This window comes from Oncorhynchus tshawytscha, linkage group LG31 (genome assembly GCF_018296145.1).
Source record: "Oncorhynchus tshawytscha isolate Ot180627B linkage group LG31, Otsh_v2.0, whole genome shotgun sequence".
NCBI lineage: Eukaryota > Metazoa > Chordata > Actinopteri > Salmoniformes > Salmonidae > Oncorhynchus > Oncorhynchus tshawytscha.
In genome coordinates this window covers 10,327,510-10,353,142 of record NC_056459.1, presented here as the reverse complement: position 1 = coordinate 10,353,142, position 25,633 = coordinate 10,327,510, and the positions used below count along the sequence as shown (strand labels likewise).

Here is a 25,633-nt window from a genome sequence, read left to right as displayed (position 1 = left end):
TCCATTTCTTTTTATCCTGAAAAACTCTCCAGTCCTTAATGATTACAAGCATACCCATAACATGATGCAGTCACCACTATGCTTAACAATATGAGGATTGGTACTCAGTAATGTGTTGTATTGGATTTGCCCCAAACATAACAAACATTGCATTCTGGGCAAAAAGCCACATTTTTTTGCTGTATTACTTTAGTGCCTTGTTGCAAACAGGATGCATGTTTTGGAATATTTGTATTCTGTACAGGCTTTCTTCTTTTCACTCTGTCCATTTGGTTAGTATTGTGGAGTAACTACAATGTGATTAATCCATCCTCAGTTAAACTCTATAACTGTTTTAAAGTCACCATTGGCCTCATTGTGAAATCCCTGACCGGTTTCCTTCCTCTCCGGCAACTGAGTTAGGAAGGACACCTGTATCTTTGTAGTGACTGGGTGTATTGATACACCATCCAAAGTGTAATTAATAACTTCACCATGCTCAAAGGGATATCCAAAATCTGCTTTTAATTTTTTTAAATTTGCAAGACATTGGAAAACCTCCCTGGTCTTTGTGGTTAAAACTGTGTTTGAAATTCACTGCTCAACAGAGGGGACCTTAAAGATAAAATGTAATGTATGTGTGGGGTAGAGAGATGAGGCTGTAACAACAAAATGTCAAGTCAACGGGTATGAATACTTTCCGAAGGCACTGTATGATAGAGAAAGTATGTCTTCCAGTGTTCAACCTGAGCAGTAGCAAGCCTATGGCCACTAGAATAATCGTCTCTCCTCAAAGCTGCTGTGTGGCGGAGATACAGCGACTGTGAGAAGAGACGACTAATTCTATTTGTTTGGGAAACGCTATCTCACCTGCCAGACTTTACATTACTTTTATGGTAAATTCAGAGACATTTGTCTGGCTCTGTGAGATAAGAACAATTATTGGAGTGGCAGCAAAGCCAATATAACAATGCAATGACATGGTTAACAGTGTTACACTAACTGTGGAATAACATCCATCACAATCTTAAACCGCTTTTATAAGGGTATGAAGATCATATGACACACTTATGACTATTGTATAAAGGCAATCAAACCTCATACTTTAAATGTCTTGTAGGAGAAGCCTTGCATACATACTGTGCAACATTAGCAGAAACCTTCACTCTGCCTTGGGGCAACGTTCCTTTTATCAGAAACTTTAACTCTGCCTCAGAGCAGTTTCCTCTACCAAATGTTTCCCACTGTAGATGAACATTTCAGAATTTGTACCCTAAGGACTTGAATACTGGAACTAAATGAACATGAAAAGTCAAACAGTGTCAAAAAGACAAAAAAAAGTTTGTATTAAAATGACAATGCTGTATTTTTATTTCACTTTGGTGTACAGTCAACATTACAAGAGCAGCATGTCTTTTTACAATAAAATAATTACAATTACAACAATAATAGAAATAACAATACCATAAAATAGCCAAATTGAGTAATTTCACACTTGATAACATATTGTCTATTATATTTTCTGTTTTAAAACGAAATAGATAATTTATGTACGGAATGATGTATGATTCCTGTTGAGTGACTGTCATCTCACTCACGTTCTCTTTGGTGACAGGTATCAGTTTGAATGTGGTCAAATGCAGAGGAACATGACATGGGTCTCAATTAGGGTTGCAAAGGGAGGGTATATTACTGGAAACTTTCAAAGTTTACCAGTAAACTACCAGAATGTTGGTATCTTTCAAGAATTTTCTGTAATCTATCAAAATACATCTAGTGGCCCTTTTTGGTACCTCATATTATCACAGGTGTCTGTAATTACCTCTGGCACTCTGTGTGGCTTTATCACAGGTAAAATATAAAATAGAATGCCAAAGCTGTAAAACAGTATCCTAAATATAAACCATCAACTTAGTGAATACCACTGATATTTAGTATTAGGGTTTCAGCATGAAATAGACTTGTTTTATTTTTACTATGTCAATATGTATTTGTTGTCAATGTTTTGGCATCAAATCGGTGGCAGTTGTGAAAAAGTCAATAGTTGGAAGAGTTGCAGAGTTAAATGAAAATAATGGCATTTGTTGTTTAGATGCTTTTTCATTAATTAGGATATTTTCTGTTTAATTATATGGTCTATCTACTAGAAACTCATGGACAATATGGACACAGGTAAAAAATGAATACTATTTATGAATACATTTTTTAAAAGTCATTCAAGTATAAATTACCAAAGTTAAGATAAATTGCCACAGACTTTCTGTTAATTACCAAAATTACTGAAGATTCTGGTAACTTTGGAAAACTACCGGTAGCTTTGCAACCCTAGTCTCAATGGTTAAAGCACTGGTTGAGGGGAGATATAGCACTACGATAAGCAGAGCCATAGATGGAGCAACAATAGTTTTAAACCTCTCTTCATCCCTGAATACATTACACTCCCAGACACATGCCGAGCCCAAGTGACAAATAATGAAATCAACTGTGACAAACGTGTGTGGAGTGCATGGGCAGTTTCTAGGGGCAGCAAGTTTTCCAATTCATATTAGACACCTTAGTAACATAATTGTTCAGTAAGGCTAAACAACACAACAATGGCTATATGGATATTTGGGGTATAACTGTCAAACAGTATTAATCCAATACCAGCCTGATACAATAATAAAGTGGTATGTAATAATACCTACAATGGGGCTGTAACACAGTACCTGAGGGAACCACTAGATGTCGGTCTCAATCTAACTCAGGGGCTGTTGAGCTCAACACTTTCACTTCTTATTGCTTCACTGCCCGAATTGATCAGCAAAACTCAGTGGCATGTACAAACACTTGATCTATGTTATTTTTCATTCCTCCTCAACCAACACACTCAACAGAAGGGATAAAACTATCGAGATGACAACCAGTATATAATGGTACTGTATATCTACAAAGGAAGACAAAGTGTAGTTTGTGTGTTACAATCCAGTGTGAGGTGTATCATCTACTTTGACTAAAACTAAAGGCACTAATCACAAACAGTGAGTATAAATGGCTGTTCACTTTAAAGCAGTTGTGTTAAATGACAACAATTACATGAAGGCTTACTTCTATCTTCAACATAACCGGAGCCACCTTTTTCAACCCTGCAGTGAGGCTTCTCTTTCAACAAAATCTCTAGTATTACTGAATAAACTACCACTAAAATTGTTGAATAGAATCGTTGAATAGACTCTTTCAACTACAGATTTTAAAAGAGCTATTGAGATTCTCCCAAAACAGCGAGAACACCTTTTTGACCTTGACCATTGTTGCCAACATGTAGGCTTAGTAGAAATCCCACTCTGACTGGAGGAGTAAATAGTCATGCTTTGGAGAGGCCCCACTTAAGAATGACATAAACCCTGGCGTCTGAAGTACATTCCTAAACAGCTTGACTAGGAGAACGGAAAGGCACAGGTATCAAATGCACCAGAGCACAGGAAGGAGCAAATAAAAGCACTCATGTTCCTGTCCCTGGATTGGGTGATGGTTTGCATTCAGTCCAGGCACTTCAACCCAAAATCATGAAGCCAAGCCTACTTTCTACTACTGTAGAAAATGTGTTACGTCTTATATGATTAGCTTTCATATCGTATCACACATCAATGTTAGAACATCAGTCATAACTTCACTTCAGTAGGCTTGAGGTTGATTGTTACCAACACTAGGGTACCTGATTTAAATGAATGCAAAAAAGTGAAGATACATTTTATGTTTATCAAAAGTGACCTAAGTCACTGTATAAGTGATATTATTCTGGACTAACTTAAATTGACTGAGAATGAATCATTCTATCCAAAAGTGGGACATCCTATTAATATGACATTTGAAAACGTTGTGTTGGGTCTCTACTCCAAATATTATTCCCACGAGTCACGGGATTTAAGAATTTAAATCTGAGCAACTACTGTATTACAGCCTGGATTATGTCTTGGTGTTCCCCAAGGCTCCATTGAGGGTCCACTCCATATTCCATTTTATATTGATTTGGTGATACAGGCATAATGTGATATGAGGCTGTAAGGGGGAACTTACAAGAGGAGAAAATGCTGAGAGTCTGAGGTTTTGGCTGAAAGACAAACTGTGGGTTTACACTGTTATCATGAGGTATTCTGGCTTTGGTGAGTTCCACCATATGGCAAACTGTTTGGTTACATACACTGTACTGCTTCATCACAAATACAAACACCACTTTTAAAGCTGATATTTTTGGGCTTTTTTCTCTCCATCTTTTGGTAAGAAAATAAATTAGCTTGAGAAAGGTGCCCTGTGCTATTACAGGGCTAACGAGCTAACAATGTTAACAATGACTAACTATGTGATTTGAGATCCACACACAGGAGAACACAACACAAGCACAGATATGACAAAAGGTTGGCTGGCTAGGTTCATTAGAACGCTGGTTCCATCACTCTGGTGTTCTTCCAAGGTCCCAAGCCATTTTGGTTCTGTGACCCAAGTTTTGGTCTGGATTTGCCAAAAACTCTGTAAATCTTCTAGGTTAACCTTAGAATCCACATCTGATTTTTTTTGTGTGAGATGTGTGTGTGACCAGGTCATTTTATTAATGAGTTATTTGGGTCAAGTTCTTTAATCCTCCTGGGTTTGGGTCATCTCTGGATTTCTGACCTGTGTGTGTGTGTGTGTATAAGCAGGAAATAAGAAAGTGTGGATTGTGTGTGCATTTGAGGAGTACCAAAGTATATCATGTTACACATCTCTGAAACACATCCCTAGATTTCTACAGTGCATATCCATTTCTGTAGAGAACAGAAGACGAATAAACATAAATTACTCAGTAGACATATTCACTAAAGTTACCTGATTATACTATAATAAAGAACCTCTATGAAAGGTAATTCAGGGGTCTGGGCTGCTTTATAGTGTTCGTGTTTAGCATGTGGGAGCTGTGCAAAAACAATGAATGTTCACAAAATATTGAAAGTATGTTAAGGACATCAGTAGCGTTATGTCTGCATGCCCACAGACATGTGGTTTGGTTAGTGGTTGCATGGCCATGTGGGAGACCGTACAAGTGGTTAAGAAGTGTGCAGTGATTGTTGGCTGCTTAAGTGTGTGTCTGTGTGTGACGGAGAGATTGATGTTAGCCTTTGTGGGGCTTTGTGTGGCTCTAGATTGTGTGCATTAAATAGAAAGAAAACATGCATGTGCCTGTATGTGGTTCTATCTGCATGTATTGGTCTATATGGATCATCAAGAGGGGGGAAATCGGTGTGTGTATGATTGTACGTTTTTAACCCAGTATGGATTTTTAACTGGTCATCTTTCCTTCCACTCAGTTAGCGGGTCCTGGGTCGGCCAAGGGCATGGTGTGTAGTACCTCGTCCAGCAGCTGCAGAGCCCGGTGCAGGTGTACCTCCACCCAACAGGGGGTATGTTTGATGCTCTGCCGGGGGTAGTCGGGCCCCCAACCCTTCACAAAGCTCAGCCGCAAAATACACAGCCTCCGGAGATCATCTACACCTATCCCCGCTGCAGCAGAAAGACCTGGAAGAAAGAGGAAATGAGGTATCAGGGATAGGCATTTGAAAGGATTTCACTATTAGAATAATAGTTAAAATACATGTTTTTTTAAGAAAACCCTTATATTTTTTTTACCTCAATGGGGAGTTGCTCGCATGACTCGGGAGGGAGCCGATGCGCTACGCTACACTCTTAGAAAAAAGGTTTCCAAAAGGGTTCTTCGGCTGTCCACATAGGATAACCCTTTTTGGTTCCAGGTAGAACTCTTTTGGGTTCCATGTATACCCTCTGGGGAAAGTGTTCAACATGGAACCCAATAGCGTTCTACCTGGAACCAATGGGGTTCTGCAAATGGTTATCCTATGGGGCCAGCCAAAGAACCCTTTTAGGTTCTAGATAGCACATTTTTTTCTAAGAATGCATGCTTGTTTCAGCAGTAGGGTGGGGGAGCGGAAGAGGAGCAGGGGCTGGTGTGTGTGACAATCTGTGTGGCACGGAGGGAGAGAGAAAAGTAGCCAAACCGACTAGCTCTGGATAGAAAAACGTATTGCTTTCATAGGTTCCTATCATACCATCCGGTAGTGCCTGTTTTGACTGCATCAAATCAATGTAAAGAATCTAGCTAGCTAAGTTAGCCAGCCAGCTAGCTAATGTAGCAAGGCTAACTGAGGCTCTTTTGCTGAGCTGATCTTCATTCATATTAACCAACAGCCTACCTGTTGGTTGATCATTGTAGCCTTCTCATTTAGTCAACGTAATTTCATAATTGTAATTCCATTTTGCATTGGTTAGAAATCTCCCACTTCACTTGATACACATGGAGCCTCTGACTGTAGAGCCAACAACAAGTTACACGTGTCACCTGTATGGCTATAAGGTATGCCTTTTTATGGGGCGCACGTCATAAAAACTACATTCAAAAGTCGGAGGTTTTATAAAATTAAGAATTGAAAATGTCATGGTATATCCTTCTGTGTAGCAATGTCACATATAAATGTATTTAATTGAGAAAGCCTTCATAGTTAAAATGAGTCTATATATTTTGAATTTTAAAAAATGTATACTCTCTCAAGTAATCAAACACTAACATCTGTTTGGATATTGAAATATTTGAATAATCGTGCCCATCCCTATGAGGTATACACTGAGTATACAAAATATTAAGAGATAGACTGACCAGGTAAATCCAGGTGAAAGCTATGATCCCTTATTGATGTCACTTGTTAAATCCACTTCAAATCAGACTAGATGAAGGGGAGGAGACATGTTAAAGAAGGATTTTTAAGCCTTGAAACAATTGAGACATGGATTGTGTATGTGTGCCATTCAAAGGGTGAACGGGCAAGACAAGAGTTTTAAGTGCCCTTGAACGAGGTAGTAGGTGCCAGGCTCACCGGTTTCTCAAGAACTGCAACGCTGATGGGTTTTTCACGCTCAACAGTTTCCCTTGTGTATAAAGAATGGTCCACCAGTTGCGGGTGCAACTCCATATTAGGAAGGTGTTCCTAATGTTTGGTATAGTCAGTGGTGTCCAACAGGGGTCAATACTTGGACCCATTGTCATTCAACAGAGGTTATAAATTCACAATAGCCTAATGGAAAAATGTAAATAAAAGGCACTAAGGCTGTGCATATCTCATACACTGTACATTGTACTTACTGACTGCAGGGGCAATGCCTCCAACACTGCCTGGCCCGGGGATGTTGCCGGCCACGGCGGCAGCCTGAGCTGCTGCTGCTGCCTGCGCTGTAGCTGCTTGCTGCTGCATCTGCCTGTGACACTGTCTCAGGTCAAACACCTACAGGGGAGAGAACAGTCTGATTTCAGAACACCTACAGAGAGTCATCAGTGTCCAGTGAAATTCCTATAGGAAGAGGTTATCAAGAGGTCAAACAACTGCAAAGAGAACAGACGAAAGTCATTGTGTTCCTCACCTTGATGTAGGCGCCGGGGTAGATCTTGTGTACTGCGTCGCCTGGTGCTCTGCCTGCCTCTCGGTCCAGGTAGTAGCTCTGCACGAACACGGCGTGGTCGCTCATACAGCGCATCCACACATCTCCCTCGCCACGACACTCCAGCTGCACTCCTTTACCTATGTGCAACCTGTGAGAGAGAGGGAGAGATGAAGATGATGAGTACAAGTGAATATAAGTTGTATTAAAGTGTTATATTTCAGTCAATAAAAGAAGTTGCATTTTGCTAGAGTGGGTCTTCTGCCACTGGTACAAACAGAAAGAGACAAGGCATGGCATGATTATGAACGAGAGATATACACCTATTCATAGTTTGCAAAAAGGCATAGATATACCAATCAACATTTCTGAGCCAAAAGAATACAGACACATATAAAAACATACAAAATAGACATTTGTGGCAAGGTAAGAACTAGCATGCTTATTGATATAGAGATGGCATTAGAGGAGCACAGACCTGGCTCTTTCGCTGGAGTCGGTGCGGTGGACGTTGCTGAGCTGGCCCAGACAGAAGCGGTCGCCCCCTGAGGGGTCCACGTAGCCGTCCACCGTCACCACCGGGCAGCTGGCCGGCACCTTGAACATCTCCCCCACCTGGACATCCATCTCAAAGTAGGAGATGGAGCACCAGAACTCTGGTCCTGCACACAGACAAAGATGTGGATAGCAGAGTGTTTGTGCATCTATATACAGTGCATTTGGAAAGAATTCAACCCTTTGACTTTTTACACATTTTGTTAAGTTATAGCCTTATTCTAAAATGTATTCAATTGTTTTTTCCCCTTGTCAGTCTACACACAATACCCCATAATGACAAAGCAAAAACAGGTTTTTAGAAATGTTTGCAAATTTACAAAAAATGTAAAAATTAAATATCACATTTACATAAGCATTCAGACCCTTTAATCAGTACTTTGTTGAAGCACCTTTGACAGTGATTACAGTCTTGAGGTTTCTTGTGTATGACGCTACAAGCTTGGCACACCTGTATTTGGTGAGTTTCTCCCATTCTTCTCTGCAGTTCCCCTCAAGCTCTGTCAGGTTGAATGGGGAGCATCGCTGCATAGCTATTTTCAGGTCTCTCCAAAGATGTTTGAGGGTTCTCCCGAAGCCACTCCTGTGTTGTCTTGGTTGTGTGCTTAGGTTCATTGTCCTGTTTGTTAGAAGGTGAAGCTGCCCCCTAGTCTGAGGTCCTGAGCGCTCTGGAGCAAGGTTTCATCAAGGATCTCTCTGTACTTTGCTCCGTTCATCTTTCCCTCGATCCTGACTTGTCTCCCAGTCCCTGCCGCTGAAAAACATTCCCACAGATGATGCTGCCACCACCATACTTCACCATAGGGATGGTGCCAGGTTTCCTCCAGATGTGACGCTTGGCATTCAAGCCAAATAGTTCAATCTTGGTTTCATCAGACCAGAGAATCTTGTTTCTCATGGTCTGAGAGTCCTTTAGGTGCTTTTGGCAAACTCCAAGCCAGCTGTCATGTGCCTTTTACTGAGAAGTGGATTCCGTTTGTCCACTCCACCAAAAAGGCTTGATTGGTGGAGTGCTGCAGAGATGGTTGTCCTTCCGGAAGGTTCTCCCAACCTTACAGAGGAACTCTGGAGCTCTGTCAGAGGGACCATCAGGTTTTTGGTCACCACCCTGACCAAGACCCATCTCCCCCGATCGCTCAGTTTGGTGTGGGCAGCCAGCTTTCGGAAGAGTCTTGGTGGTTCCAAACTTCTTCCATTTAAGAATGATGGAGGCCAATGTGTTCTTGGGGACCTCCATTGCTGCAGACATTTTTTGTACCTTTCCCCAGATTTGTGCATCGACACAATCCTGTCTCTGAGCTTTATTGACAATTCCTTCGACCTCATGGCTGGGTTTTTTATCTGACATGCACTGTCAACTGTGGGACCTTATCTAGATAGGTGTGTTCCTTTCCAAATCATGTCCAATTAATTCCATTTACCACAGGTGGACTCCAATCAAGTTGTAGAAACATCTCAAGGATGATCAATGGAAACAGGATGTACCTGAGCTCAATTTCGAGGCTTATAGCAAAGGGTCTGAATACTTATGTAAATAAGGTATTTCTGTTTATTATTTTTAATACATTTGCAAAAAAAAAATCTAAAACCTGTTTTTGCTTTGTCATTATGGGGTATGGTGTGTAGATTGATGAGGGAATACATTTATTTAAATCAATTTCAGAATAAGGCTATAACGTAACGAAATGATTCAACAGGTCTGAATACTGGCCCTCCAACATCACGTGTGTATGTGTTGTCTTACCTGGATGATTGGACACAGGGGGAGGAAATGAAGCCGAGCCATGATGCTGAGACCCTAAAAGGTGAACAAATAACAGATGTAGATTACGACACAGGTTACCAAACATATACTATTCCTAGGGCTGGGCAGTGTACCATATTTTACGATACACCGTTATTGATGCCTGGAGTGATTTGGGTTTTTACTTGACCTTCTATAACGGTATTAAATGTTTGTTTTGTTGAAAGTGATATGCCATGTGTAACTTACATTTTTACAATTTACTCCGATACTTGAGTAATATTTCGCCACTCTCACCATGCCACTTCCCACACAGACCTAGCCCCGCCCCCTGTCACATGCATTGAGTCTGCAAGGTCAATGCAGCACAAGCAACATTGTTGATGACAACGATGCTGTTTTCACTTTGCTTCTTAATAGAAATCCACTAGCGTTCTATAATTACAATATTAGTTTGTGTTTCTTCTTTTCTTAGCAAGTTAGGCCTAAATCGCGTTAGCCGCTAATGCTAATCAGCATACCACCTTGCATCCCACTGCATGGTTGCCTCTGAAGCTAAGTAGGGTTGGTCCTGGTCGGTCCCTGGATGGGAGACCAAATGCTGCTAGAAGTGATGTTGGAGGGCCAGTAGGAGGCATTCCTTTCTTTGGTCTAAAAAAATATCTCAATGCCCCAGGGCAGTGATTGGGGACATTGCCCTGTGTATGGTGCTGTCTTTCAGAGGTGTCCTGACTCTCTGTGGTCACTAAAGATCCCATGGCACTTATCGTAAGAGTAAGGGTGTTAACACTGGTATCTTGGCTGAATTCCCAATCTGGCCATAAAATCATCCCCAGCTTCTAAATGGCTCATTCATCCCCCTTTCTCTCCCCTGTAACTATTCCCCAGGTTGTTGCTGTAAATGAGAATATGTTCTCAGTCAACTTAGTTAGCTAGCTACCTAACAAACACATTTATTGAGTCAACAATATCTTCTAAATCAAAGAAGAATATGCGAAGCATGAATATGTTAGCTACATGAAGTAGCTATGAGAAAACATTAAATGTTACCAAAGAGTATAGGGTCCCCTAGGAAACACTTAACAACACTTTGGTTCCTACCCTGTCACAATAACTCCTCCCTGGCATTTTCATTTGTTGTCATGTGAAACACTGTATTCAAAGTGCCCACTATTATATTTTAACAATATAATTGGAATAATCCTTCTATTTCAATGATTCCAACAGTTCACCAAAGTGTTTTGCTCTAAAACGCCAGTCAAACCGCAATTTCAACATTTGGTGAAAAATAAGGCCTAGATTGTTTGCTTATATCATGCAGCCCTTTGTGGCAGTGCAGAAATGATCCCAAATGAGTGCAGGAAATGCAAAAATGTATCAATTGTTTTTGGTTGAAGTTGAATTGAACAGTATAAAACAATCAGAATGGAGAAAGACCCATTGAAATCACTTAGAATGTACGTGTTGCCACCCTATGGTCACACACTACTCAGAAAGCAAATTTAAACTTTTATTATTTAAACTTTTATTATATTTTTTATCCAACATAAAATACTGTCCAAAATGTAAAAAATACCAAGATATGATATTTTGGCCATAACACCCAGCCCTAACTTTTCCTAACAATATCCCCCAAAAAACCCCACCTCAGAAGAAATACGGACACACTTTGTGCTTGCATACTATAACTTACTGTAACTGCCTAACTTACAGAAGTGGGTTGGATGGTGGAGAGGAGGCTGTTGGTGGCCACGCCCATTCTGTTGTTGGGGTCCTACAGGAGTGTAGGATGCTGTGCTGCTGCCTGTCCAAGTTGCTGAATTCCCCCAAAATAAATACAAGTTAATAACATGCACATCAATCTAGCAAACCACCATTTAGCATTTTTACTAATATTTTGATTTATTTTTACACTTTCTAAATATGATGATCCATCATGCCATTGAAATTAATTGTGTATTGCTCCCTGAGTGCTTGTGTGTGTGTGTGTGTGTGTGTGTGTGTGTGTGTGTGTGTGTGTGTGTGTGTGTGTGTGTGTGTGTGTGTGTGTGTGTGTGTGTGTGTGTGTGTGTGTGTGTGTGTGTGAACCATATGGCAGTACTAACTGTGGAACGCAGCCTGTGTCTGTGTGTGTTTGGAGCTGTTGTATCCATTCTGACCAGACGGGAGCTGGGGTGGCTGGGGGGTGTGTTGTGGCCCATGTGGTAGCCCGTGTGTTGGGGTGGAGGGGGGCGGCGTGGGGGTTATAGGGGTCATGACCTGACCCTGCGGAGAGGCGATCTGTAGGAGCCCCTCACTGTGACCTCCCTGGAGAGGCAGCATAGAGCCGGGCACTAGAGAGAGAGGAAGACAGAAAGAGAGACAGAGAGAGAGAGAGAGAGAGAGACACACAAGAAGAGCTACCAGGTTGTTTTCAATATCAATAGGTAGGCAGAAGTCGATAAACAAATGTCATATAACGGGATTACGTAGTAACACCCTTAGAAACAAAAATATAACCATTGTGGACATCTTTGGTGACACCTACCAAACAATCCCCTAAGCTTTATTAAAATATCACCTTAGGGAGCAGCAAAACAGGAGCGGATATTCAATGTTTCTCTATGTATTGGAACTTATTTTTGTCTAGTTCCCGTTATTATGTTGGATGTGCGTATAACTCCCTCCATTCATTAAACAACTATCGGTTTTACCTGTGGGCGAGAGGGGCATGTTGGGGTAGAGGGTGATGGGCGGAGGGGCGCACTGCGGTTCCGGCGGGAGCTGCAGAGGCGGGAGGGGCTGGCCGTAGTGGTCGGGAGGCGGTAGCTTGAGGGCCCCTGGGTGGGGGTGGTCCGATGGGGACATGCCTAGTGGCATATCCATCTGGATACAGTCATGAATGTACTCCTCTTTGATCAACCTCCCAGGGGGGCCTAGAGGAGAGAGGGAGAGGGCTACCAACAACATGGTATAACATTGTCATTAGTTTCAAGTTTTATTAGGCGTATGTAGGGGATACACATGGTATACACCGTCCAACGAAATGCTAACTTGCAGGTTCCATCTCATCAATGCAACTATAATAAGAAATAATTGAAGATTATAATACGACCATGAAGTAAATGGCTCAGTAGAATAAACATTTTAGCATAAGAATAACATGAACCATGTGTGCAATTAATTAGCCATCTGTATTAACAGGTTTAAAACCTGTTTTACAGTATTACCACCTGTGTGTAATGCATTGTGAACGCATTTAAGCAATTATAAAACATTAAGTTCAATGCTTTGTAATGAATGCAAGTCATTTTTGTCTATGAAACTATAAAGAATTGATTAATGCAGAAACAGTCTGGCATCCAGGCCAGTGAGGCACGAGCGAACCTCAATAGTACTCTTTTCACACTATTGTGCCAAGTCGAACCGTTGAGTACTGGCTTGGATATTTTTTTTTTCACATTGTCCTTTCCAGCAACTATGGTGGATGCTTAACCAGACCAGCACAGTGCAGCTAGGCTCAGTAGTGTGAGAAGGGTATAGGAATGAAAGGAAAGAGGAATGTTTGGTCATCTGATATCATCAGCAAAGTATAATACTGTTATACTTAACATGCCTGCAGTAAGTTCGTTAGTGCTGTGATAGGGCACTCACCTGTATTTTGAAGACTGAGACCAACTTTGAAAGAGAACAAAAGAAAGAGGGGCAAAGAAAGAAAGGAGAGAATAAGAGACAGATAATGCTTATCATTTGTAGTTAAGTTACATTGTGGTGAAGTCAAAATATCCTTCACATAAACCATTTTATGTGAGTAAAGTACATGTTGGATAAAAATGTCATGACAGGCCTGACGGAAGCAGCAACAATCTTTCTGTGTCAGTAAAATGTATTTCGTGAGAAATGGCAGTGAAAACGCCTTGATATAATAACCATCATATCAAAGTAAACTTGGGAGTCACGCAATGATATGTTGGTTGGTCTTCCCAATACAACTCGGGAAAGCTTGCAGTTTGTTAGGCAACACATGAAATAAGTGATGATGAACTTCACAGGGAGGTGCTTTTCCAATAAATATTCAGGGTCTAATTCTGGTTACATTATGATCGATGCTTGGCTGCCGTTTGACAAATCTAAAATCTTGCCCTTATCCATAATAATCTCATCATGTAGGTAACCTAACCTTGACTGTATCTGTGAGCTGATGGCTAGAGCACATGTACCAAGACCAGAGCAGGCGCATTAGATTACTATTACGCAACTTCTTTGGGAGAAAACCATCAGTAGTACTGAAAATGCAATGGAAACTTTTAAAAAAAATGTTTGGTGCATTACATCATCACGCACAGTTTTTTATCCACAGAAAGTCAATTTGACTGAAACATCTCTAGTGGGAAAATGTGCATATTGTTTTTCTGCAGACTTTAATTTTTGGAACGTTATAACAGGAAACATAGTATTTACATATCAGAAACACCTGTACCATTAGACATTACGCGATATATGGTGAACTATCCCTTTAAGCTGTTGAGCAGACCTACCAATGCCGGGAGAAACCACTCTCTCATAGTGGTAGGGGTTGACACACACATTGTCATATTTGAGGTCAAAAGCGTATTGGCAGAATTTGACGTGCTTTAGCTCATTCTTGTGCAGGTCTGGCCAGCGCCATAGTCGAGCGTAAATCACATGGGGGAAGCCTTTCCTCCCTGCAACCTGGAGATAAAGAGAGAAAGAAAAAAGATTGAGAGAGGGGGGCGAGAGAAAGAGAGGGGTGAGAGGGGGCGAGAGAAAGAGAGGGGGTGAGAGGGGGGAGAGAGAAAGAGAGGGGGTGAGAGAGAGAGGGTGGGCGAGAAAGTGTTAGAGATACATAGAGATACATGGCCCTAATCAATCAAAATTAGTACATGAGTTTATCTTAAGTCAAAAACGGGATTTTACTTTTTCTAATGATATTTCTACACTATGAGGTTGAAATTATGATAATGTCCTTTTTTTTATGCCTTGAATTTAAACCTTTTCAGATGGGGTGGAGTTTTTTTGCCCACATCATGACATCACAATCTGATTATTCTTACCAATGACCAGTCATCTTTAATTTGCATATGCATCCTCCTACTTTGAAGGGGGAAGTGGGGTAGGCTCTAGGGCAGGGGTCTCCAACCCTGTTACTGGAGAACTACCTACCCTGCTGTAGGTTTCGCTCCAACCCCAGTTGTAATTAAGCTTTTCAACCAGCGAACAAAGTACAAAGCTAACATATGGAATTGTTTTAAGATGTAATTTAGCAATTTGCTTAAATTTTTTTAGGACACCTCTAAGCATAAAAAAATGGAGAAAAAAACTGAAAAAGAATATATATATATATATACATACATATATATATTACATACACAGTACCAATCAAAAGTTTGGACACACCTACTCATTCAAGGGTTTTTCTTTATTTTTAAGATGTTCTATATTGTAGAATAATAGTGAAGACATCAAAACTATGAAAGAACACATATGGAATCATGTAGTAACCAAAAAAGTATTTAAAAAATCTAAATATATGTTAGATTTTAGATTCATTAAAGTAGCCTCCCTTTGCCTTGATGACAGCTTTGCACATGGTTGGCATTCTCTCAACCAGCTTCACCTGGAATGCTTTTCCAACAGTCTTGAAGGATTTCCCACATATGCAGAGCACTTGTCGGCTGCTTTTTTATTTTACCTTTATTTAACCATGTAGGCAGGTTGAGAACAAGTTCTCATTTACAACTGCGACCTGGCTAAGATAAAGAAAATCAGTGTGAGAAAAACAACCCAGAGTTACACATTAACAAACGTACACTCAATAACACATTAGGAAAATCTATGTACAGTGTGTGCAAATGTAGAAGAGTAGGGAGGTAAGGCAATAAATAGGCCATAGAGGTAAAATATTTACAATTTAGCATAACACTGGAGTGATAGATGTGCAGATGATGATGTGCAAGTAGAGATACTGGGGTGCAAAAGAGCAAGAGGATAAAGAACAATATGGGGATGAGGTAGGTAGTTGGGTGTGCTATTTACAGATTGGCTGTGTACAGGTATAATGATCGGTAAGCTGCTCTGACAGCTGATGCTTAAAGTTAGAGACAGAGATATAAGACGCCAGCTTCAGTGATATTTGCAATTTGTTCCAGTCATTGGCAGCAGAAAACTGGAAGGAAAGACGGCCAAAGGAAGTGTTGGCTTTGGGGAAGACCAGTGAAATATACAGTTGAAGTAAGAAGTTTACATACACTTAGGTTGGAGTCATTAAAACTTGTTTTTTCAACCACTCCACACATTTCTTGTTAACAAACTATAGTTTTGGCAAGTCGGTTAGGACATCTACTTTGTGCATGACAAGTCATTTTTCCAACAATTGTTTACAGACAGATTATTTCACTTATAATTCACTGTATCACAATTCTAGTGGGTCAGAGGTTTGCATACACTAAGTTGACTGTGCCTTTAACCAGCTTGGAAAATTCCAGAAAATGATGTCATGGATTTTGAAGCTTCTGATAGGCTAATTGACATCATTTGAGTCAATTGGAGGTGTACCTGTGGATGTATTTCAAGGCCTACCTTCAAACTCAGTGCCTCTATGCTTGACATCATGGGAAAATCAAAAGAAATCAGCCAAGACCTCCACAAGTCTGGCTCATCCTTGGGAGCAATTTCCAAACACCTGAAGGTACCACGTTCATCTGTACAAAAAGGTATGCAAGTACAAACACCATGGGACAACGCAGCTGTCATACCGCTCAGGAAGGAGACGCGTTCTGTCTCCTAGAGATGAATGTACTCAAATCTACCCCAGAACAACAGCAAAGGACCTTATGAAGATGCTGGAGGAAACGGGTACAAAAGGAGGAAACGGGTACAAAAGTATCTATATCCACAGTAAAAACGAGTCCTATATCGACATAACCTGAAAGGCCGCTCAATAAGGAAGAATCCACTGCTCCAAAACCGCCATAAAAAATCCAGACTACGGTCTGCAACCCCACATGGGGACAAAGAAAGTACTTTTTGGAGAAATGTCCTCTGGTCTGATGAAACAAAAATAGAACTGTTTGGCCATAATGACCATCGTTATGTTTGGAGGAAAAAAGGGGAGGCTTGCAAGCCGAAGAACACCATCCCAACCGTGAAGCACGGGGGTGGCAGCATCATGTTGTGGGGGTGCTTTGCTGCAGGAGGGACTGGGGCACTTCACAAAATAGATGGCATCATGAGGTGGGAAAATTATGTGGATATATTGAAGCAACATCAAGATATCAGTCAGGAAGTTAAAGCTTGGTTGCAAATGGGTCTTCCAAATGGACAATGACCCCAAGCATACTTCCAAAGTTGTGGCAAAATAAGGACAACAGTCAACGTATTAGAGTGGCCATCACAAAGCCCTGACCTCAATCCTATAAAAAAATTGGGGGAAGAACTGAAAAAGTGTGTGCGGGTAAGGAGGCCTACAAACCTGACACCGTTACACCAGCTCTGTCAGGAGGAATGGGCCAACATTCACCCAACTTATTGTGGGAAGCTTGTGGAAGTCTACCCAAAACGTTTGACCCAAGTTAAACAATTTAAAGGCAATGCTACCAAATACTAATTGAGTGTATGTAAACTTCTGACCCACTGGGAATGTGATGAAAGAAATAAAAGCTGAAATAAATTATTCTCTCTACTATTATTCTGACATTTCACATTCTCAAAATAAAGTGATGATTCGAACTGACCTAAAACAGGGAATTTTTACTAGGATTAAATGTCAGGAATTGTGGAAAACTTAGTTTAAATGTATTTGGCTAAGGAGTATGTAAACTTCCGACTTCAACTGTATGTTCCAATGGCACGTTGTGTTAGCTAATCCAAGTTAATCATTTTAAAAGGCAAATTGATCATTAGAAAACCCTTTGCAATTATGTTAGCATAGCTGAAAACTGTTGTTCTGATTAAAGAAGCAATACAACTCTCCTTCTTCAGACTAGTTGAGTATCTGGAGCATCAGCATTTGTGGGCTCAAAATAGACAGAAACAAAACTTTCTTCTGAAACTCGTCAGTCTTTTCTTGTTCTGAGAAATGAAGGCTATTCCATCTGAGAAATTAAGGCTATTCCATGCGAGAAATTGCCAAGAAACTGAAGATGTCCCTTCACTTCTCCCTTCACAGTACAGCGCAAACTGGCTCTAACCTGAATAGAAATAGGAGTGGGAGGCCCCGGTGCACAACTGAGCAAGAGGACAGTTGCCTAGAATGCCAGCATCCCGGAGTCTTCACTGTTGACGTTAAGACTGGTGTTTTGCTGGTACTATTTAATGAAGCTGCCAGTTGAGGACTTGTGAGGCGTCTGTTTATCAAACTAGACACTCTAATGTACTTGTCCTCTTTCTGTGTGACCCCAAACTTATGAACGGTAGTGTATATTACCGTGAGCACTCCCATGGTAGTCTAATTAAGCAATAAGGCCTGGTGGGTGTGGTATATGGCCAATATACCATGGCTAAGGGCTGTTATTATGCACGATGCAAAGCGGAGTGCCTGGCCACAGCCCTTAGCCGTGGTATATTGGCTACATACCACAAACCCCCAAGGTGCCTTATTGCTATTATAAACTGGTTACCAACGTAATTAGAGTAGGAAAAACAAATGTTTTGTCATACCCGGTCTGATGTACCACGGCTGTCACCCAATCAGCATTCAGCATTCCAATCAGCATTCAACACCCAGTTTATAATTGTTTTGATAGAGAACTTTTCAGGCCACCTCCAAGAGTCAATATATAATTTGCAACCTGCACTAAGTCTAATGTAGTAAAGCGAGACAGAACGGAAGGGTGGGTGACAGAAAGAGAGGATATGGATCTACATGTGACTGTGAGCAAAGTCCTTAGACATTTGAAGCCTGATCTAGTCTACAGCTATGTCTATACAGCCCCCCTCTCTCTCTCGCTCTCTCCCTCCCCCTCTTGTTGGGGAGAAGGTCACAGAAGGTGAGACATGTCTTCACTCAGCAGTTAGGATTTATTCTGCCAGGGCATATTGAATTAATTCCCTCTCTCTAGATCCACTGCGCGCACACATACATACAGTATATATACACACACTCAAAACAGACGGCCTCAGATTAGCCCGGTCCCTTTCCTGTGTCTCAGACAAAACAACTCTAACAGCCCCTCCAGCCCTCTACTCCCTCCCGCTCTTTCTCCCCCTCCCTCTTCAGGGGGATGGGTGGGGGTTCATTGGGAACTCCCTAAAACGTTCTCTCTCTCCCCATGCAAAACTTGACTGTTGTACTGGCCACCATAATTCAGGCTTCAACTGTTAAACACAAGTTTCATATTTTTTTATCATCACCAATAACCAAACACCCTCAACCAACATTGGAGATAGGATTATCCTTAGCAATACTGAGGTGTTAGCTACTATTAGCAAGTATCCCTTTGTTTCACTACTATAGCACTAGCCCCATAAGCAAAACCTGGCTGTTGGCTAACACGTTTAGCATTTACTATAAGCAGTGAGATCTTCCACTGTCAGTAACTCTATAGTGTTAGCCTCAGTGAGTACAGTCTGCTGCCTAGTAAATTTGCAGCATTAGCCACCATTAGCCAGGCTTAAGTCACTGAAACCTCATAGCATCCGCATAAACTAGCAACTCCTCATTTGACTATTGCCTTGTAGCATTAGCCAACACTGTTTCCAGGGAAAATCTATGAAAGAGTTTAGCATTTAGCTGTATCGAGGCAAAGATTTATACATTCCATGTAGCCTATCGTCATTAAACATTTCTTATGTCTTTCAGTACAATACCTCCCACATGTGTTTGACAGCAAGTGCTTGACAGAAACCTGGGCCCAACTCTCAAAAGAGAAAACCAGGGCAACAGCTGCAAGGAAAAACGTATTGAGAGGTTTCACACTAGGCTACATATGATGTGGCATGACATTCAAAAGTTGTCAATGTATTTCTCCGTTTACTAAAGTGTAGTCAAATAATCGCCTCCTCATATCGCACAGTTGTCAAATTAAATCACACTGCAAGACTACGAGGTTTACGCTATTTTTGGCACTTTTCACAATGCTCTTGCACTATGAAAATTTTGTCCCAAGTCTTTCTCTGTGACATTACATGTGCATTTGAGTCATTTAGTAGATGACGTACATGATCAATCAGGGTTACGTGCATTCCTCAAGGGCACATCGGCACATTTCTCACCTAGTCGGCTCTGGGATTCAAGCCAGAGACCTTTCGGTTACTGGTCCAATGCTCTTAACTGTGCTATAGGTGTCTCTCTGTATGCTATAGGTGACCCATCTGCAGGTGTCCATATACATGAATGAATACACAATATATAATTTATACTATAGACTTTGGACAATACTTTTGCACTATGAAAATGTCTGTATTATAAATTATATATAGAGTATTCATTAATGTATATGGACACCTACAGATGGGTCATCTATAGCACACAGAGACATGTAAGTAGTGCATGTGTACACTGTACAGACCTATATCACAGAGAAAGACTTGGGGTGATATTTTCATTGTGTCTTTTTACTACTTTATGACCCACTTGCAGGCGACCGTCTAGGGTCCTCTGGATGGTCACACACTTGCTGGGGTGCACTCCATTGGTGGTGATGGCGGTGATGAGCGAGTCCAGCTCGTCCTTCTTCTCCTTCAGCTTCTTCACCAGGCTCTCGATGGCGCGCTTGGCGAAGCCCTCATTCTCGCCGCCCTGCCGGTGGCACATGAGGCTGTGCACGATGCTCAGGCAGGCGTCATTGCTGCTGGGGGCATTCACCGACATGATACTGCAGAGGGAGGGAGGAAGGAACGGAGAGGTCAGTGGTTGGCATAATGATAACCCTCAACATATGTCATAGCGCTTGTCATAAAGGTTCAGGTGCATGCAAACTGACACTGTCTTGACACTTGACATTCAGTTATGTTATGTTTATGACAACATTGTGATACTGTTATAGCATACAATTGAAAATAGTGTCCCACATAAGGACTTAATAACCCATTCATAACCCATACATACTGCATTCATGAGCACAGACATGAGTGCACACCATTGGCGCACACAGTCACACACACACAAAAGGGAGTGAAGTTGTGTATCAAGGCTTGTGCTTTGAATTGTTACGACTTGCTTGTGTGTGTGTGTGTCATCATTCTTTACTGGCATTGTTAGTCTGCAGCGGATAACACTCAGTATCAACAAATTAATTTAAGCGTTCCAACTGGCTTCCCTCCATCTCCTCTAGAAAGAGTCCCAGGGTTGCATTCAATAAAATGTGCTTCTTCAATGTTGATTCTGATGCAGTGTCTTTGCTTACAAGCTGCTGCCCCTGCACAGGTTGCCATTGCCAACCCTCCCGGCTGGTCTCGACCAGAGAGTCTCCAAGAATTGAATCTTGGGGTATAAAGCTATTTTGGGAGATTATAGTAATGTCGTTGACTGAGATGTGAAAAATGTTAAAAGGCTTCCTATGAATACACTATTCATAATGCATTATAATCACATTTATAATATCTCATGAGCCATGGATAATGCACTCTTATGCACAAAATACATGCTAACAACTATAATCTCCCAGACTGAGCTTGATCCAACTTGGCAACCCTAGCCTCGCCTGGAGTCACCTGCCTGTGAGGGGAATCTACCTGGTACTTTAAAATAGCCTGCATTTAACCATTCTACAGTTTCATTTGACAAAAGTGGAAAACATGTTTGTGCTACTAGTGCAATGTGAATTGAATTCAATTGAGCCCCCCATACTCACTAATCAACATACCTCCACTACCAGGGTCGAGTTCAGGAGGCACAAAATGAAAGAGAGAGAAAAAAAACGCTTCAAACTGAGTGAAACAGGGTGGTACTATCTGCACCTACTCTTCATATTACGTAAGCCAATTTCTCTATTGTTAGGCCAATAACCCCAAAATGTCACTATTAGGAAATCCATGGCAAAACTGCCGCCTTGCTCTGTTAATACGTGCAAGAGCTAAAATAATTCTGCAATGACGTATCTATCATAACCTGTTAACATCTACGTGGCTAAGCTGACTGGAAGTGACTCCATGTTCTCCCTCCTCTCATTATCTTAATATCTGTCAGTTTGGAAACATCCTCGCACAACAACATGGCCTCAAGCTGTGGGAGAAAGTCACAGGCTACCAGTGTGTGTACACTCAGGAAATTCATTGACACAGCTTCTTCAACATAGAACAGCCATAAAAAGACAAACTCAGTTACCATAACATGAGTCACATCAAAAAACAGCAAGTCCTACTTATAGCAAGTGATGTGTGTCTTCGTTATTCAGGATATACTGTATAGGCCTGGCCTACTGAGTTGGTGTTGTAGTCTAAAGCTTATCTAGAGCAGGATAGCATTCCTTTGATAGTCCTTTTTTCAAAGCAGTCATAGGGAATGGTGCATGTCACCATCAAAAAACCTGGTGTGTCTGTCCTCTTACACTGAACCAATATGATAAATATCTAGGGGCAGGGGGTTATATTGGACTAAGCCAGTGTTACTGTGAAGTCAATGCTCCAATAGAGATATTATGATATTATGAAAAGAGAGGATTTGGGGGCTCTGTGTAAAGGGGAAAAGACTCAGCTGATAAGAAAGCTACGATGGTTTACAGTAGGTCTAACGACTGTCGATCAACCTGTCCTCAGGCCGACTATAAACCAAGCTTTAGACAGGCTCTAAATCATAAATCAAAATTCAAGAATTCAGACGTGAATCCATGCAACAGGTGACCAACAATAAGGGCAGTCTGAGAAAAGAATGATAGTCTGGAGTAGAGATGTCATTCTGTGGGTATATGATAGATTTGTACTAAACTAGGGCCTACCTCACAATTAATAGATATATAACTAGCAAATTAACACTTCAACAATGAATGAATGAATGATTGCAATTCTGTTCTACACACTATTCCTGTACTCTCTCAGGGCTTCACCCATTTTGAAGGTAATATTTTATTCAAATGTAATATTTTAATAACAACATGAGCAAGAGCACGGTTAAGGTCCACTTATAGGCCTAAATGTATAGCATGCGGTTGGGGTTACATTTAATGTGCATCTTTAGACCCTAGTAGTAAAGCTATTATAACATAATAGTATGGCCTACACTACAGAGTCTGCTGTTATGTAGCAAGTAGTGAGCATTCTGACATGTCCCTCATAAAACAGCTGATTCTGCCAATATCATTACCGATCCAGCAATGCTTACAATATATAGGCCCCTACTGCCCAAATAAGGTTTGCCAACTGAAGATGTACACTCACTGGACAGTATATTAGCTACACCACCCCGTTCACAAAAATTGATTGCTCCTACAGACAATGAGTCATGTGGCTGTGGCTTGCTATATAATGCAGGCAGACAGGCATCCAGTTACTGTTTGATTGACCATTAGAACGAGCAAAACAAGTGACTTAAGCGGCTTTGAAAGTGGTATGATTGTCGGTGCCAGGTGCACCGGATCCAGTATCTCAGAAACGGACGCCCTCCTGGGTTTTTCACCCATGACAATGTCTAGGGTTTACTGAGAATGGTGAAAAAATTATAATAACCATCCAGTCAGCGGCAGTCCTGTGGGCGAAAACAGCTCGTTGACGAGAGAGGTCAAAGGAGAATGGCAAGAATTGTGTAAGTTAACAGGCAGGCCACAAACAGATAAATAACTGTGTAGTACAACAGTGGTGTGCAGAACGGCATGTCAGAACACACAACTCGTCGATCCTTGTCACGGATGGGTTATTGCAGCAAGCGACCACACCACGTTACATTAAAAGCATCTAAAAACAAGAAGAGGCTCCAGTGAGCACACGATCACCAACACTGGACAATTGAGAAGTGGAATAACATTGGCTGATCCGACAAATCCCAGTTGCTGTTGCGTCATGCTGATGACAGAATCAGGATTTGGCGTAAGCAGCATGAGTCTATGGCCCCATACTGCCTGATGTCAACAGTACAGGCTGTTGGCGGTGGTATACTGTTGTGGGTAACGTTAGGTCCCTTGAGACCAATTGAGCAACGACTGAACGCCACGGCGCATCTGAACATTGTTGCTGACCAAACCCAATAGAGCATCTGGGATGAGATGGAACGGGCTGTTGGCAGCATGAATGTACTGCCATCCAATCTGCAGCAACTGTGTGATGCCATCACATTAGCATGGACCAACATCCCTGTGAAATGTTTGTGACACCTTGTAGAATTCATGCCCCAAATAATTAATGCTGTCCTGGAGGCAAAGGGGGGTCCAACCCGGTACTAGATGGGTGTACCTAATAAACTGGCAGGTGAATGTATGTGTCGGTTTCTGCACATGACTATAGGCTAATCTCAGGGAATGGAAAGGATCCTTACATGACAAAAAAATATGCTACAACTAAAACACAGCATTGTTGATCTTCTTGGGTGACCCTTACAATGCATTATTATATCTCAATCTGACCAATTTTCAAGCCATACATTCCCTTTACGAGGATCTTCCGCGGAGAAGCAAACACTGCCACACCATATTTGGTCATATCACGTCACCAAGTCTAGGCTACAGTCAACATTTTAAGAAATCCCGGTAGGGATGATAAAACGCTTGCAACGTTGTATCAATCGAATCATCCGAAAGAAGGAACTACAGTGTAACTAATTACAGTGCTACATCTAGTAGCATCTTTGAATAGAACATTAGACGTTGAGAAGATAGAGGGCAAAATGTCATATCAACTACCTTTTCGAAAAAACATCGACAGCGCAGACTACACAGTCATGCAGCCAGTGAAATCACTGCAGGACCAAATCATTCGAAATAAAAGCAGCTAAAACAAGCATATCATAAAACCGAAGACAGACAGACACACTCCCCAGACATATGTCTGGTTGATAAAACTAGCGAGTAATCAAGCTATTTTGCCAGTCTGGTCCAGAAATCTCCCCCTCGGTCTCTTACTGTATTTGGTCTGCTTGGAGATTAGAGAGATCGCGTGACGAGAAACCGCATAATTTGATAAATTGACTATACTTACACGTCAACCAGAGTGTATTGAGGGATTAGAAGAGAAGTAGTGGTGAATGTGTTGAAACTGAGGTAGCTAGTATTCCGAATTCCCTTCCTCCCCTCCTGGGCTATCTGTTTCTATCCCTATCGATATCAGCCTCTCTGTCTCCGCTCGTGCATCCTGCTAGCTCCCCCAAACCTCTCCTCGCGCTCGGTACAATAACAAAAGAGAGTAGCTATCTTGCGCGTGAGTGTCTCACCGAGCCCCAGCCAATGCGGCCTCCAGTCTCAAAGGGATGGCGGCTCTCAGCCAATAGTGATGCGGCTCTCACGGGAAGGCCCGGGTGGAGGTCTGTCTGGGTCGCGTCAAGATTGACATATCAACGCGACTGTTTTTTTAAAGTGGCGCCGCGGAGATTACCACGCCCCTATGCCTAACCCACTCACCCCCTCCCCGAGTCCACTTTGTCAGTCCTACTAATGACTGGTGTTGTAGGCTACTACAAATAGGCCTACACCCCACCCCAAATTTGATGACTATTGTATTGTTTCTTAAATCCCGATTACTTAGCGCCACATTGGCTCTAATTTGTTAACATCAGGTTTAAAGGTTTAAGGAACCATGGTGATGAATAGGGCAATTAGTAAATTAGTATTCAATTTAAAAACACCTGTTTTCAGTAATACATTTGATCTAAAGTGATTACAATCCAGTCACACAACTCTATATAAAGGAGTGGGATAACTTTTTTCTGCCTAACTTTCTAAAACAACCGTGTCCCCTCAATAAGCCAGTACAATTCCATTTTAATGTACCATTTGTATGACATTCTGTGATAAACAAATGCACCAGCGTGGCATA

The 25,633-nt window shown here is 41.5% G+C and overlaps 1 protein-coding gene across 7 annotated transcripts; it reads right to left on the bottom strand.

Moving 5' to 3' along the window:
• Positions 1-1,320: 1,320 nt before the first annotated feature.
• LOC112229740 (mothers against decapentaplegic homolog 4) lies at positions 1,321-25,132 on the bottom strand. 7 transcript variants are annotated; one of them, XM_024395748.2, is made up of 12 exons: positions 25,032-25,132; positions 20,310-20,550; positions 14,254-14,428; positions 13,370-13,393; positions 12,430-12,672; positions 11,842-12,069; positions 11,430-11,552; positions 9,737-9,790; positions 7,916-8,099; positions 7,420-7,588; positions 7,145-7,283; positions 1,321-5,508 (listed from the first exon to the last, which is right to left on the bottom strand). In XM_024395748.2, the coding sequence occupies exons 2-12, from the start codon at positions 20,544-20,546 to the stop codon at positions 5,297-5,299; spliced, it is 1,788 nt and encodes a 595-aa protein (XP_024251516.2). In that variant the 5' UTR covers positions 20,547-20,550; positions 25,032-25,132; the 3' UTR covers positions 1,321-5,296. The 7 variants fall into 7 exon arrangements, with proteins under 7 accessions (XP_024251516.2, XP_042165997.1, XP_042165995.1 ...); XM_042310063.1 differs by lacking the exon at positions 25,032-25,132 and adding an exon at positions 24,800-25,019 and having other exon boundaries at positions 11,896-12,069; XM_042310061.1 differs by lacking the exon at positions 25,032-25,132 and adding an exon at positions 24,800-25,019 and having other exon boundaries at positions 12,430-12,651.
• Between the last annotated feature and the right edge of the window lie 501 nt (positions 25,133-25,633).